General features: G+C 38.3%; 1 protein-coding gene across 1 annotated transcript in view; it reads left to right on the forward strand.

The window, feature by feature from the left end:
- Positions 1–16,335, forward strand: part of PDGFD (platelet derived growth factor D) — a 277,802-nt gene that overhangs the window by 45,747 nt on the left and 215,720 nt on the right. The window contains exon 2 of the mRNA XM_052653124.1: positions 5,183–5,299. Within this exon, the coding sequence (XP_052509084.1) occupies positions 5,183–5,299 (117 nt within the window). The remainder of the gene's footprint in view (positions 1–5,182; positions 5,300–16,335) is intronic.

Genomic DNA, 16,335 nt, shown 5'->3' on the forward strand with positions numbered 1-16,335 from the left:
CTGGAATCCTCTTGCTTTTTCTATGATCCAGTGGATGTTGGCAATTTGATCTCTGGTTCTCTGCCTTTTCTAAATCTAGCTTGAACATCTGGAAGTTCCCAGTTCATTTACTGTTGAAGCCTGGCTTGGAGAATTTTGAGCATTATTTTGCTGATGTGTGAGATGAGTGCAATTATGTAGTAGTTTGAACATTCTTTGGCATTGCCTTTCTTTGAGATTGGAATGGAAACTGACATTTTCCAGTCCTGTGGCCACTGCTGAGTTTTCCAAATTGGCTGACATATTGAGTGCAGCTCTTTCACAGCATCATCTTTTAGAATTTGAAATAGCTCAACTGGAATTCTATCACCTCCACTAGGTTTGTTCTTAGTGATGTTTCCTAAGGCCACGTGAGTTCACATCCCAGGATGTCTGGCTCTAGGTGAGTGATTGCACCATCATCATTATCTGGGTCATGAAGACCTTTTTTATATATTTCTTCTGTGTATTCTTTCCACCTCTTCTTAATAGCTTCTGCTTCTGTTAGGTCTGTACCATTTCTGTCCTTTATTGTGGCCATCTTTGCATAAAATGTTCTCTTGTTATCTCTAATTTTCTTGAAGAGATCTCTAGTCTTTCCCATTCTATTGTTTTCTTCTATTTTGCATTGATCACATAGGAAAGGTTTCTTATCTCTCCTTTTTATTTTTTGGAACTCTTCTTTCAGATGGGCATATCTTTCCTTTCTTCCTTTGCCTTCAGCTTTGCTTCTTTGCTTAGCTATTTTTAAAGCCTCTCAGACAACCATTTTGCCTTTTTTGCATTTCTTTTTCTTGGTGATAGTCTTGATCAGTGCCTCTTATAGAATGCCATGGACCTCCATCCATAGTTCTTCAGGCACTATTTCTGTCAAATCTAATCTCTTCAATCTATTTGTCATTTATACTGTATAATCCTGAGGTATTTGATTTAGGTCGTACCTGAATAGTCTAGTGGTTTACCCTACTTTCTTCAATTTAAGTCTGAATTTTGCAATAAGAAGTTCATGATCTGAGCCACAGTCATCTCCCAGTCTTGTTTTTGCTGACTGTGTAGAGCTTCTCCATCTTTGGCTGCAAAGAATGTAATCAATCTGATTTCAGTGTTGACCATCTGGTGAAGTCCATGTGTAGAGTCATCTCTTGTGCTGTTGGAAGATGGTGTTCACTATGACCAGTCCATTCTCTTTGCAAAGCTCTGTTAGCCTTTGCCCTGCTTCGTTTTGAACTCCAGTGCCAAACTTGCCTGTTACTGCAGGTATCTCTTGATTTCCTACTTTTGCATTCCAGTCCTCTGTGATAAATAGGACATCTTTTTTTGTGTGTTACTTCTAGAAGGTCTTATAGGTCATCATAGAACCGTTCAACTTCAGCTTCTTTGGCATTAGTAGTTGGGGAGAAGACTTGGATTACTGTAATATTGAGTAGTTTGCCTTGGAAATTAACAGAGATCTTTGTATCATTTTTGAGATTTTACCCAAGTACTGCATTTCAGACTCTTGTTTACTCTGAGGGCTACTCCATTTCTTCCCAGGGATTCCTGCCCACAGTAGTAGATATAATTGTCTTCCAAATTAAATTCACCCATTCTGGTCCATTTAAGTTCGCTGATTCCTTAAATGTTGATGTTCACCCTTGCCATCTCCTGTTTGACCACTTCCAATTTACCTTGATTCATGGACCTAACATTCCAGGTTCCTATGCAATATTGCTCTTTACAGCCTTGGACTTTACTTGCATCTCCAGTCACAACTACAATTAGGTGTTATTTTTGTTTTGGCTTTGTCTCTTCATTCTTTCTGGAGTCATTTCTCCACTCTTCTTCAGTGGCATATTGGTCACCAACAGACCTGGGGAGTTCATCTTTCTGTGTCCTATCTTTTTGCCTTTTCATACTGTTCATGGGATTCTCAAGGCACGAATACTGAAGTGGTTTGCCATTCCCTTCTCCAGTGGATCACATTTTGTTAGAACACTCCACCATGACCCACCCATCTTGGGGACCCTACAGGGCATGGCTCATAGTTTCACTGGGTTAGACAAGGCTGTGATCCAGGTGATTAGTTTGGTTAGTTTTCTGTGATTGTCTTTTTTATTCTGTCTGACCTCTAATGGATAAGGTTAAGAGGCTTGTGGAATCTTCCTGATGGGACAGGCAGACTGTAGGGGAATCTGGATCTTGTTCTGATGGGCGAGGCCATGGTCAGTACATCTTTTGTCCAGTTTTCTCTTGTGGATGGGACTGTGTTCCCTCTCTGTTGTTTGGCCTGAGGCAAACTATGGTTGGGGTTATGGCGTGATGGCAGCCTCTTTCCAAAGGACTTGTACCTGCACTGTTACACTCAGTGCTCCTGGCCCCGCAGTAGGCCACTGTCAACGACACCTCTTCTGGGGACTCCTGGACACTCACAGGCAAGTTGGGGTCAGTCTCTGATGGGGTCCCTGCTCCTTTCTCCTGGGTCCTGGTGCGCACAAGGTTTTGTTTGTGCCCTCCAAGTATCTGTTGCCCCAGTCCTGTAGAAGTTCTACAGTCAAATTCCAAATCCAAAGTCAAATTCCCAGGGGGTTCTCAGTCCCTTTGCCAGACCCACAGGTTGGGAAATCTGTTGTGGGTCCTAGAAATTTTTTTAACAGTGAAAGAGTTTCTTTGGTGTAATAGTTCTGCAGTTTGTGGGTCTGCTTGATGGTTCTATGACCTCCTCCAAGAGGGCTTATGCCACATGCCACATGTCCCAGGTTTGCTGCAGCCAGAGCCCCTGCCCCTGCGGCAGGCCACTGCTGACCTGTACCTCACAGAAGACACTCAGACACTCAAAGGCAGGTCTGGCCCAGTCTCTGTGGGGCCTCTGGGACTGGTGGACACAAGGTTTTGTTTGAGCCCTCTAAGCATCTTTGACAGGTATGGGGTTTGATTCTAAATGCAATTTCGCCACACCTGCCATCTTGTTGGGGCTTCTCCTTTGCCCTTCAACATGGGGCATCTTTTTTTGGTGGGATCCAACATTCTCCTGTTGATGGTTGTTCATCAGCGAGCACATGTCCTTCAAATTGGGTTTTGACCAACATCCAGACTTAATCAGCGCTATGAAGTACCATGTCACAGCACATCTGGAGTCCCATTGGGAAAAGGTCTCAGGCAGCATGCCTGCTCCATTGGTGAGACTTCGTTATAGATGTGTTAGATATTTTAGATGTCATTAGATGTGTTAGATATTATTAGATGTGTCTTTTTTATGGGCATTAGTATCTTCAGCTATGTAAGGATGATATTAAACAGGTAAAGATTTTTTTGAGAACTAAATAAATTATGTGAAGAATCTAGATTATTGTTATACAGTCAGTTTTTAAAAGGGGAAAGAAATTTTTATGGTTCTTACTTCATTCATCTATAAAATAAAGGGACTTTACAACTGACACTCCAAGTATAATTTGCTAACCAGTGATGACCCAGAGTGGAGAAGGAAATGGCAAACCATGCCAGTATTCTTGCCTGGAAAATCCCAGGGACATAGGAGTGTGGCAGGCTATAGTCCATGGAGTCCAAAGAATTGGACATGACTTAATAACTAAAAACAAATAACAATGACCAATGAACTATCTCATTTAAAATAAGTACAGATTGAGAATGTTTGTTATAAATTTTATATAATTTGCCAGAGTAATCTTATGTCTATTGCACCTAATGATTAAAAATGGAAACATATCTTCTTTTTATTATTTTATATTTTAGTGATTCATATTTATTATATTTTATAAAATCAGTGGCAGGTAGAAAAACAATGCAAGGCATAGAGGTAGTTTGAGTACCAGTGGATTAGATAGCCTCTGAGATAATCTCTCTAGCTCTAAATTTCTAATATTCTGGATATATTATACAATTTTTTTCAAAGTACTATGAAATATATTCACAATGAATATAAATGTTTTTTAAAGACATTTCATTTAGTGAAAATAGGTCCACTAAATTAAATTCAAACAGGTACTACTTAATATTTATTCACATTGTCACTTGGATTTAAAAAGATGTTATAGGTGGCCAGAGGGAAAGAGCAATGTGTCTGCTTTGTTGGCAATCAAATTAAACTTTCAATTTGTTCTTTAATTTATTTGGATTCAAAAACTTGTTTTTAATGAAAAGCAGAGGGGGATTACAAAGTGATGGTGACATGTGCTGTCACGTTGTGTCACCCATTGCTTCTGTTAGACTGGAGTGTTATAAACCACTGCTTATAATTTAAATGGGCTTCCCTGGTGGCTCAGATGGTAAGGCGTCTGCCTGCAATGTGGGAGACCTAGGTTTGATCCCTGGGTCGGAAAGATCCTCTCGAGAAGGAAATGGCAACCCACTGCAGTACTCTTGCCTGGAGAATTCCATGGATGGAGGAGCCTAGAGGGCTACAGTCCATGGGATCACAAAAAAAATGTTCTGCTCCAGCTAGCTAGTTTGGAAGGAAGTAAGGTTCCAGATGGAATTAAGGTTGCTAATCAGCTGCCTTTCAAACAGGGAGCTTTACACAGAGTCTCTCATGGGCCCAGTGTAGTAACAGGGGGCCTTGTAAGTAGAAGGAGGAGTTAGAAGAATGAGAACCACAGGGACAACCACGTGACCTTTCTGCCCAGTATCCATCGCTGGCTTTAAGGTTGGAGGACGAGAGTTGGCAGCCAGGGAACGTAGGAGGCCTCTAGCTGCTGGAGAACGTTCCCCCAGAGACCCCAGGAGAACGCAGCTCTGTTGTTGCTTAGAGTTTAGGCAGGAGGCCTACTTGGACTTCCAGCCTCTAGAACTGCTGCTGCTGCTAAGTCACTTCAGTCATGTCCGACTCTGTGTGACCCCAGAGATGGCAGCCCACCAGGCTCCCCCATCCCTGGGATTCTCTAGGCAAGAGCACTGGAGTGGGTTGCCATTTCCTTCTCCAATGCATGAAAGTGAAAAGTGAAAGGGAAGTCGCTCAGTTGTATCTGACTCTTTGCGACCCCATGGACTGCAGCCCACCAGGCTCCTCCGTCGATGGGATTTTCCTGGCAAGAGTGCTGGAGTGGGGTGCCATCGCCTTCTCCGAGCCTCTAGAACTATAAGATAATAAATGGTGTTCTTTTAAGGCACAGAGTTAGTGGTAGTGTGTTACAGTAGCCATAGAAAACGAATGCAGCCTGGTATTTTCCAGAGACACGGCTGCCTGCTCCACCTTTCTGGCTTCGCGTGGGGCTACCAGCTCAGAAGGAGGAGACGTACCACTCTGAGCGCAATGACAATGTTGTCTTTCCAAAATGTTTGTTATTTGGTAAGTCACAGAGCAAAGAGCTGCAGAAATGAACTAATCTCTCCCTTTCTGCCATCCTTCTACAGTTTACTTGTGAATTAAATATTATCCTTAAAATTACCCATCAGATTTTTTATATGAAGTCATTATGAGAAATATGAACCATAAATTGACACAATGTAATCCAGGATTTGTGTAGCTGTAAGCTTATACAATTTAGAGTGGGGTGTGAATTAAAAGAAAAAAATAGAAAGTTAAGTATGAAAGTGAATATGTATTTGGGGTGAGAACAAATGAAAAATGAAAATGCTAACAAGTACCACTGACATTTAAAAATTAGAAAAATAATATGCAATTTTTGAATTAAATGTCTGACATCTTTATAATCTTTTAATGTATATTTTGACTATGTGTTCTGGATTATTTTTTCATATGACTATGATTTTTGTCATTCCTTTTCTGTAAAGAGTACTGAAAGGTCAAGCAGTCTGTCTTCTAGCATGGCTAATTAAATTTTTTTTCCTTTTATTGATAATTTGTAAAATTTCCTCTCAGTGTCATAACTTGTAGTTAGCAATGACATGCAAATTATAAGAGTGTTTCAAACATCCATCAAGTGTCTTTCATATATGAGCTTAAAGATTTAGAAGCTTTTTTTTGTAGTTCAGTTGCTGGCTCCATGCATTTCAAACTATACTTCTCAACTACCTCTGTTCTTCCGGTTACAGGCATGAGAAGTACTTCTAGCTTGGCAGTTCTGTGTCCTGACAGTCATGTAGGGGGAGTCAACCCAGTAGGTGGTAGGATATTTCTGGAAGCCATTCCTGCATTAGGACAGCAGGACAGTTATCAATGATTTGACTATGCAAGGTCGTGGTTGTGGATGGACCACATAAGTGTAGCCGTTAAACCCAACTAAATTTATTACCAGCTCAACTTTCCTTAACAGCACTTGCAGTGCCTCCAGACACTCCATCACCACCCAACCTGAGAGGGAGCCTACTGGAGCTTAAGGAAGAATGGAAAGAAACAATGATCTTAATTGATTGCATTCAATGTATATTTCTTTTACAAATTTTGCTAAAACATATGCTTTGGTAAACACACTACTAGGACTCCCCAGGGCCTTGGAAAGAGCCCTTCCATGGGAGGGATCCTGAAGCTTAATTGGCTTCCCAGTAAACATATCTCTGATAGGACATAGCCCCATACATAGCCCCATACACTGGCTGGATTCTGTAATTCTTTTATTTTTGACATTTTCCATGATTCTGAAATTCCCAATATAGAAGGAACTGAGAAGCACAGGCCATATCCCGTTAAAATATTTATCCCCATAGGCTTCTTTGTTGACCTTGAGAGACCCAGCTTTACACTAGGCTTAAGCTTTTAGACCTGTTTATACTTGAAGAAGCTTCCTTATGTGCCTTCTGTGGAGTCAACTAAAATAGATATCCTTAAAGCATGTATCTCCCTTTGTTTGTTGGGTTTTGTTTTTCATTAACTTTATTGTAGCTAGGTGTGATTTAAAATTGGTCATTTTGCAGATTCCTACTTATTTGTCATTTAGCTAAAGTTAATAGCATTAGAAATTCTAAAAATATGAAGGAAAATGGAGGAAAAAATGATGTACCAAGGTTTCTAGTTAGAGCAGAAGGAATGCATTAGAGCTTTCATTTAGCCATGGGAAGGAGATTTCATAGAACTGGTGGCTTACATAGCTGAGTGAACATCAAGAGTAGTTCTCACTTTTCACTGCTAAGGAAGATGAGCCCAGAAAGAGAAAATGTTCCATCATTTCTGAATAGGTATTTCCCTCTGGATTGATAGAGCTTGCATCATTATTTTTAAATGTTCCTGCTTTCATCTGTTGATAGTATGTGTAAGGAAGTAACTAATCTGCTGAAATTTTTAATCCTAGGAGATAGACTCTCCCAAGATTGATGGTGTCACTTAGAGTATTTAATGTTTTTTGTTTTCATTGGTGGAAGGGTGATGTGGAACATGGAAAAGTCATGGGAATATTTGTCAGTCTCAGGGTATGATGTTTCTGAAACAGTTAAATGGGAGCAAGATATGAAATAAATCACTTAGACGTTTTCTAGACTATGTTGCACCTTTAACACAAAAGAGATGGGCTCTTTTAATGTGAAGTATGCACCTGTCCTCCTCTAGTTTGCTTCTGCTAAAGTTGGTGTGTTCTGAAATACTGTCTGTGAGATGCCAGTGTTAAATATATATTTGATGCCACGTTGAACTGAGAACTTGCTCTTGCCAAACTTCTGAAGAAACAGCTCAGGTTTAGAATTCTCTGGATCTCAACCTCAGATTACCCAAGACCTCCATAGCACATTCCCTCCTCCTCACGTATAAAATTCATACAATCATAGCTGACTACTTGTTCCTCCCTAAATAGGCCTTGCTAATTCTTTTCTCAGTGCTTTTTTTTTTTATGTATTTATTTTTAATTGGAGGATAGTTGCTTTATAATATTGTGTTGGTTTCTGCCACTCTTCAGCATGAATCAGCCAGAAGTATACGTGTGTCCCCTGCCACTTGAACTTCCCCCCACCTCCCACCCCGTCCCACCCCTCTGGGTTGTCACAGATTACCAGGTTTGAGCTCCCTGTGTCTACAGCAAATTCCTCTCTGTGTTTTTAAATTCCTGTTCTATTTGGTATACTAATACTTGGTAAAGAAAAAATTGTTTGCTCAAGGGAAAGGGTTTTTATCATACCTTTTGTTCTTCCCACAATGCTTTCCAAAATCCTGCCATTTCCAAATTACTTAAGAGCTATCTCCCTTTTGAAGTGATTCTTGATTTTCACTGTTAGAATCAACCAGTAAATGCACTTTGTTCCTCCCTTTTGCTTATTCTCTTCCCTATGCTTGAAGAAACACCCTTACTTCATTCTGCCATGTTTTATAAATAGTTACTGCTTCTCCTGACTGGCCTGTATGCTACACAATGAAAGAAATGGTTTCTTTTATCCTTCCTTAGTGACTGGAATACATAAAAGGTCAAGTTTTTTGCTTGTTTTGTTATTCAACAAGTATTTATCAAGGACCTACTATTTGCCAGGTACAACTCTAAGCATTTGAGACATAGCAGTGAACCACACAGACAGAAATGTACACCATAATGAAACATATTAATTGATTGGATTCTGCATTAATTAGATTATGCTCATATTTTATCCTTAAATCTGTGGTATGTTCCTTGATTTGTAAAATTTTAGTCTTGTTCTGTAAACTTCAGCAACTCCTCACATTAATGTGATTCTTGGTATATATCATTAGTAGGCCTAATCCTGTAAGATATATTTTTTTCTATATTGACAAAAGTAAAGTTGTATAAAATCTATTTAAATTAAGTCAGACAGTGGTTTAGTTGACTGATCTGTAAGGTTGCATATTATTTATTTACTTACAGATTTTAGTACTTTCTTAGACAGGTCTTGCTCAACCACCATTTTCTTACCTAATTTTTGTGCAATCTCTTTACCCTCCACCCTCTTATTCTCTGTTATTTTTCCAAATTACATGTATCCCTCTCTGTATTCTGTCATTGGGCTACAGATTCATTATCTGTCTCCTTCAGTGGAGCATAAGCTTTATGTGGTTAGGAGCTTTGTCTTAGGCATGGCCTACATCCCCAGTACTCATTGTATTATAATAATGTCAGGCCAAAAGGAAATGCTCAGTCAGTTTTCAATGATTGAAAAATAAGTCTGGGAAAGTTATGTAACCTTTGGTATAGACACTCTCCCATGTGAAATTAATTTTGGTAACTTGCCCCTTCTGACAGACTATGTTAGTACCGGCCAAACATTTCAACTGAACAGGGCCTCTTTCAGTTATAGGTTCTGTTCTTAATTTTTTAAGTCTCATGATTGGTTCTCATCCTTCTAATTGTAATCCTGCTTTATATTTTTTCTTTAATTGAATTAATTACAAAGTATAATAAATACCTTTACATTTATAATTTTATGAAATGACAGCCATCATGCAAATGACAAAGACTGTTTGAAAAAGGATGTAAGTTCTTATTTGAGATTCAAATGTAATTAGCATTTTAGCAATAAAAGCATTAGTCTGAAGACCTGAAATTTATGGAAGTGTTTTTTTTCTGTAGCAAGTTATAACAGATTACAAGCTACTTTTGGAGAAGACTCAGATGTGGTAATAATAGATGTATACATATGTGAGATGTTTTACCCTGACATACCATACTTAATTTTATAATTCCTACTTACTTATGAATTCTTTATTTTATGAAGTCATTTATTATTTATCCTGCTTCCCTATGAAATGGATAATTTATCTAAACTGTAAAATGAACATATGTCTACAATTTGCCTTTTCCTTATCATCATCAGTATTTCCTGACTTTTTCCCCAACCTTATTAGTTTCTTTCAGTAGAATATTGCCTAAGTTATCCAGAACCTAGGTTTGTAGAGAATGGGATTTAATTGTTCATGGAAAAGTAATTAATATACAGAGCTTATAGAATGGATTTGTTACTAATGCTGTTTATGTGTAGAATTTTATTTTCTCCTGCATGAGAATTTTAAGAAGGAGAAAGGTAGGAAATAAACATTGAGTGTATTAGGAATAATGCTGTGTGTACGGTTATAGTCATTGTTACTGTTATATGAATAGGTACTTAGAATGCTTCTACTTTTAAATAATAACCACTAAACAGTTTCCTCCCATAGAGTTTCACTCAATAAACAGAAGGAATATATTTCTTAAGTTGAAACTGTTCATACTAGGATAAAATAAAGCATTTTTTGTGATGTACGTAATAGTTAAAGAGGATTTATTTTGCCTTTATACCTTCTTCCATTCCAGTTGTTTTCGAAATATTTTATCCTGAGTTCCTAGTTATCCCTAGAATTCTTCCTAAAACTTTCATAATCTTCTTAACATTGATAAGGAAGACAAAAACACAAATAGACCACACAGTTAACCTCATTGATGCTGCCATTGCAACACCACTTATGTAAATTTTAGTTTATGTTTCTTTCCATATTTGTTGTGGCATAATTGAAAATAACATCATGGAGATTTAAGATGTAAATATTGATTTATATGCTTACATATTGCTAGATCATTAGCACTGTGATACATAGTTAACATCACCATCATGTCACCTAGTTACTGTTTTGTTTTGTTTTTGTGGTAAGAACATTTAAGAATTACTTTCAGTTATATAATAGAGTGTTATTAACTGTAATCACCATCCTATACATTTGATGCCCCAAATTTATTCAACTTAGAGCTGTAAGTTTTTATACTCAGACCAACATCTCTCATATCCTCCACCCCACCTCCCAGCCCCTGGGAGGGGCTTTTGCCATAAGTCTGACTTATTTGGATTTCACATATAAATGATTTCATACAGTATTTGTCTCTCTCTGATTGATTTTTTAGTGTAATACCCTCAAGGTCCATACATGTCCCAAGTGGCAGTTTCCCTATTTCTCATGGTTTGTGTATATGGGCTTCCCTGATAGCTCAGTTGGTAAATAATCCACCTGCAATGCAGGAGACCCTGGTTCAATTCCTGGGTCAGGAAAATAGGCTGGTGAAGAGACAGGCTACCCACTCCAGTATTTTGGGGCTTCCCTTATGGCTGGTAAAAAAATCCATCTGCAATGCATGAGACCTGGGTTTGATCCCTGGGTTGGGAAGATCCCCTGGAGAAAGGAAATGCTACCCACTCCCATATTCTGGATTGGAGAATGCCATGGATTGTATAAACCATGGGGTCTCAAAGAGTCAGATACCACTGAGTGACTTTCACTTTCATATGTATATGCATATATATCTTATCTATTTAATATATGCATATATATGCATATGTATACAATTTATGTATCTTTATATATGTGTGTGTGTATGTATATATGTATATTCAGGAAACATTTAGGTTGTTTCCATATCTTGGTTGTTGTGGTTAATGCTTCATTGAACTCGGAAGGACAGATATCTCTTCAAAATCCTGTTTGTTTCCCTTTGGCTATATATCTATAAGTGAGATTCCTAGATCATATGATAATTCTTGTTTTTAACTTTTTGAAGAGGCTCCATGGTGTTCTCCACAGTGACTACAAATTTGCACTCCTGCCAACAGTGCACAAGGGACCCTTTTTATCCACAGTTTCCACAATACTTGTTATACTCGAATCTTTTTGAAAAGAAAGATCTGCTGTTAATCTTATGAGAGCTCCCTTGTACATAACAAGTTGCTTTTCTTTTACTCCTTTTAAGGTTCTCTCCTTGTCTTCGACTTTTGACATTTTAATTAAACTGTGTCTTGGCATGGGTCTCTTTGGAATCTTCTTTTTTTGGAACTCTCTGTGCCTCTTGGTTCTAGATACCTATTTCTTTCCCCTGGTTATAAACGTTTTCAGCCATTGTTTTTTTCAAATAAGCTTTTTGTCCCTTTATGTCTCTCATCTCCTTCTGGGATCATGGTAATGCGCACAGTGATCCATTTTACGATGTACTCGTAAGTTCCTTAGCTTTCTTCACTCCTTTTCATTCTGTTTCTTTCTTTCTTTTCTTTTGCTCTTCTGGATGAATTCTATTGCCTTGTCTTCAAATTTGCTGATCCTTCCTTACACTTGATCTACTCCACTCTCAGTCCCCTGGTAGAATTTTTCAAACAATTTATTGTATTCTTCAGCTGTGTGATTTCTCTTTGTAACTGTCTTGTATTTTCTTTCTTTCTATCAATTTTCTCACTGTGTTGTTTTCCTGACCTCTGTAAGTGTCTTTATAACTTATTCTTAAACTCTTTATCAGGTCATTCATTATCTCTATTTCATTGAAACCTGTGTCTGGAGTTTTGTCTTGTTCTTTTCCTTGTCATATATGGCTCTGTTTCTTCATTTTCCTTAACTCTCCATGTTTATTTCTGCATGTTAGATAAAACAGGTGCCTCTCCTGTCTTGGCCTAGTGGTTTTGTATGGGAAACAGACTGTCAATCAGTCCAACCTGTGCTCCTCCTTGTTTCTCAAATCTTTTGGATCACCTAAGCTGACTTTTTGTTCTTAGTGGCTCTCAGTAGTTCAGAGTGTGCCAAGACCCACTGGTGTCTCAAAGGGGAGGTTTACTCTCAGCATCGAGATGCAGGCTGGTTGGAATCTGGACTTTCAGGTAGCACCTAGGACAGTATGTAGTCAGGCCACTTCTAGGGAGAAGATGGGAGATGAGCATTTTTGTCTATTCCCTCTGAGCTGAGTCTGGCTGTATGTGTGTGTGTGTGTGTGTGTGTGTGTGTGTGTGTGTGTGTGTATGTGTGTGTGTATATATATATATATATATATATATATATATATATATATATATATATATGGAGAGGAGGATGCTTCTGAGCCCATTAAGAATTTACTTATTTGCTACAGTCCTATGGAACTCCTGAATGCAAGTCCTGTTGGCAGAGCCAGGTGACCCAGCATCCTGTTTCTCAAGTGGCAGCCACAACAGCTGGGGTGCCAGATGTGTGAACAAGCTTTTCCCAGGGAGACACTGGTAACTTGGAATGAGCTAGAGGGTGCCTTCCAGCTTTCCTGACTTCCAGTAATCCCTAAATGCATGCTAAATTAGAAGCCTGATCCTCAGGAAGCAAGTTGTAAAATAACTATAGTGAATTTTAGGAAGTAACAGGTAAGGGCTTGGGAAATAGACGTACTGTGGATGGCTTGGTTCACAAAGAATAGGACACAGCAGAAGTGACTGAGTGCACAGCACAGGGATGGCTTGGTTCACAGTTTTCTTTGCCCATAAAAAACAAACCAAGCTGTTGTTGGGCTCTTCAAATGTTTTGAGGCTTTCCTAGGCTTCCTATCTCAGTCTGGTCTCTAGTTCCAGCATGATATCTCAGTTTCATCTCAAATGCCAAGAGCAAATACCTGCCCAGAGCACTGTGATGAAAAAAATTGTGAAGGGCTCAGTAATTTTTTACTTTTTTTTAATTTATTTTTATTTTATTTTTTTTAATTTTTATTTTTACTTTATTTTACTTTACAATACTGTATTGGTTTTGCCATACATTGACATGAATCCACCACAGGTGTACATGAGTTCCCAATCCTGAACCCCCCTTCCACCTCCCACCTCCCACCCCATATCATCTCTCTGGATCATCCCTGTGCCCTTCCACCTCCCACCTCCCACCCCATATCATCTCTCTGGATCATCCCTGTGCACCAGCCCCAAGCATCCTGTATCCTGTATTGAACATAGACTGGTGATCCATTTCTTACGTGATAGTATACATGTTTCAATGTCATTCTCCCAAATCATCCCACTCTCTCCCTTTCCCACAGAGTCCAAAAGTCCATTCTATACATCTGTGTCTCTTTTGCTATCTCGCATACAGGGTTATCATTACCATCTTTCTAAATTCCATATATATGTGTTAGTATACTATATTGGTGTTTTTCTTTCTGGCTTCACTCTGTATAATCAGCTCCAGTTTCATCCATCTCATTAGAACTAATTCAAATGTATTCTTTTTAATGGCTGAGTAATACTCCATTGTGTATATGTACCACAGCTTTCTTATCCATTCATCTGCTGATGGACATCTAGGTTTTTTCCATGTCCTGGCTATTATAAACAATGCTGCGATGAACATTGGGGTACATGTGTCTCTTTCAATTCTGGTTTCCTTGGTGTGTATGCCCAGCAGTGGGATTGCTGGGTCATAAGGCAGTAATTTTGTTTTAATGAATAAATGATTTAAAACCATGGCTTAGAATTCTGGATACAATTACTTATATAATAAGGAGGACTTCTTTTCATTTCTGCTTCTCTGTGTAAAGCTTGTGAAAGGCCTAGAACTAGCAGTTTTTATTTTGCCTGCTACACACAGCAAAATGCCTTGCAGGGAATAGGCAATCAATATCAACTGAATTCACTGAATGAGTGAAATTTTTATCTTATGCATGTCAATTCCAGTAATTCACCCAGAGTCTTTATTGGTATATTAACTTTATTAATATAAATTATGCCTACTTTTAGAAACAGAGGTCTTTGCCAACACTGTTTGAAAGTTATGCTAATGCAGAGATAGTTATTTTGTCACTTAAAAAAAAAGCGTGTGTTATGATGTAATTCTGGCTGTGTTTCCTGGTGGTATGCTGACATTGTTCAGAGCTGAAAAATGTAAGCATATGCCATCAGTTAGTGGACTCATGAGGAAAAATCAGAATTACCTCATCTTGTTTACAACTGGGCTTCATGGAAGTTTGAGATTCCACAATTTGCTAAGTCACATTGTCTGAATGCTTTAAGTTATCTATCAAGGATTTATTCTTCTCAGAGCAAAAACTGTTATGTTTTTAATATATGCATAATTTTTAAACTTCTATATTGCTGTGTCATTTTTAAGCAAATATTATAACAAAATTTCTAAAATAACTTTTATAAACCTTATACATTTTTTTTAAACAATCATTATATCAGGAATTTCTGACAACTACACATGTTATTCGGGACTTCTTTGTAGCCTTGTCACAAACTTACGTTTTTTCCCCCAATTCATGATGTTATAAACATCTACTTATATATACCAAACTTCGAAGTTTACTTTTTCTTTGAAAGAGTATGAATTTTCCATCAAGACCCAAGAAACATTTCCAAGAATTCTTTTATGTGAATACTTTGTATTTCATCTTTTTTACTGTCCCTCTCCTTTGTCTGATTGTGACATTATTTTCATATGTTATTTTGGAAATTACAAGCTTGCACAGTTGAATATGAGCCATCAATTCTATATAGAATATCACTGACTCCACATGTCAATGACATGTAAAGCTGAATAAGCATTTGAAAAACATGAAAATATTTACAAGACAGTTTACTTAACTGGAGACACATCCCTCTTCTTTCTTTTATAAGAATGATCTTATGTGGGTTGAGAGAAAACTGATGAATGGACAGGGTTTACTTTTCTCTTTCCCATAGTTTATTCTCAACTCTGATTCCTTGGTTTAAGTGAAGTGACTCTACCCAGCAGGCATTTCATCAGGGCCTATGACTTGTTAGATAACTCAGGTGATTTGAGAATGCTAATTGCCAACAGATACTGCGTAATGAACAGTGGATCATATGAGAACCAGAACTTACGGACCTAATTTTAGCACTCTGTCCTCCCTGCTTTACCTTTGTCTTGGGGAGCAAAAGCTTCAAGTGAGAGACCTGGCTTCAGTATGAGCTCAGCTATTAACTCTCTGTGTGATCTCAGATGAGTTACCCTTAGGTGACCCTTATCTCTGTTTCTTCATTTTATAAAATGATGATCTTGGAGCCCCTCCACTTGCAGGATTTCTGCATGCATGTCAAGTGTATAAATGATGCATGTCAAGTGCTTAACACAGTGATGGGCTTATAAGTTGTTTCACTTAAATGTAGACTGTTATTATTGTTACATTTTAACTTTTATGATGAACAGCATGAAGGAAGTCCTTACTGGTGAAGAATTAGAATTTTCTGTATAGTGTTCTTGTAGATATATGTAAATCTGCATGTGGTATCAGTGTTTGAGGTAACAAACAACTGATTTACATGGTGCTTTTGAATATCGCCACCTGCTTTCAGTGAGGCATAGCACTCAGAGACTTAGCACATTTCTTTGAAGAAGTTTTTATATAGTTCAGTTCAGTTCAGTTCAGTTCAGTTGCTTAGTCGTGTCCAACTCTTTGCAACTCCATGGATTGCAGCACTCCAGGCTTCCCTGTCCTTCACCAACTCCCGGAGCATCCTCAAACTCGAGTACATAGAGGTGCTGAAGCGATCCAACCATCTCACCCTCTGCTGTTCCTTTCTCTTCCTGCCTTAAATCTTGCCCAGCATCAGGGTCTTTTCCAAAGAGTCAGTTCTTCACATCTGGTGGCCAAAGTATTGGAGCTTCAGCTTAAGCATCAGTTCTTCCAATGATTATTCAGGACTGATTTCCTTTAGGATGAACTGGTTGGATCTCTTTGCAGTCTAAGGGACTCTCAAGAGTTTTCTAGAACACCACAGTTCAAAAGCATGAAG

Source organism: Budorcas taxicolor, chromosome 15 (assembly GCF_023091745.1).
Source record: "Budorcas taxicolor isolate Tak-1 chromosome 15, Takin1.1, whole genome shotgun sequence".
Taxonomy (NCBI): domain Eukaryota; kingdom Metazoa; phylum Chordata; class Mammalia; order Artiodactyla; family Bovidae; genus Budorcas; species Budorcas taxicolor.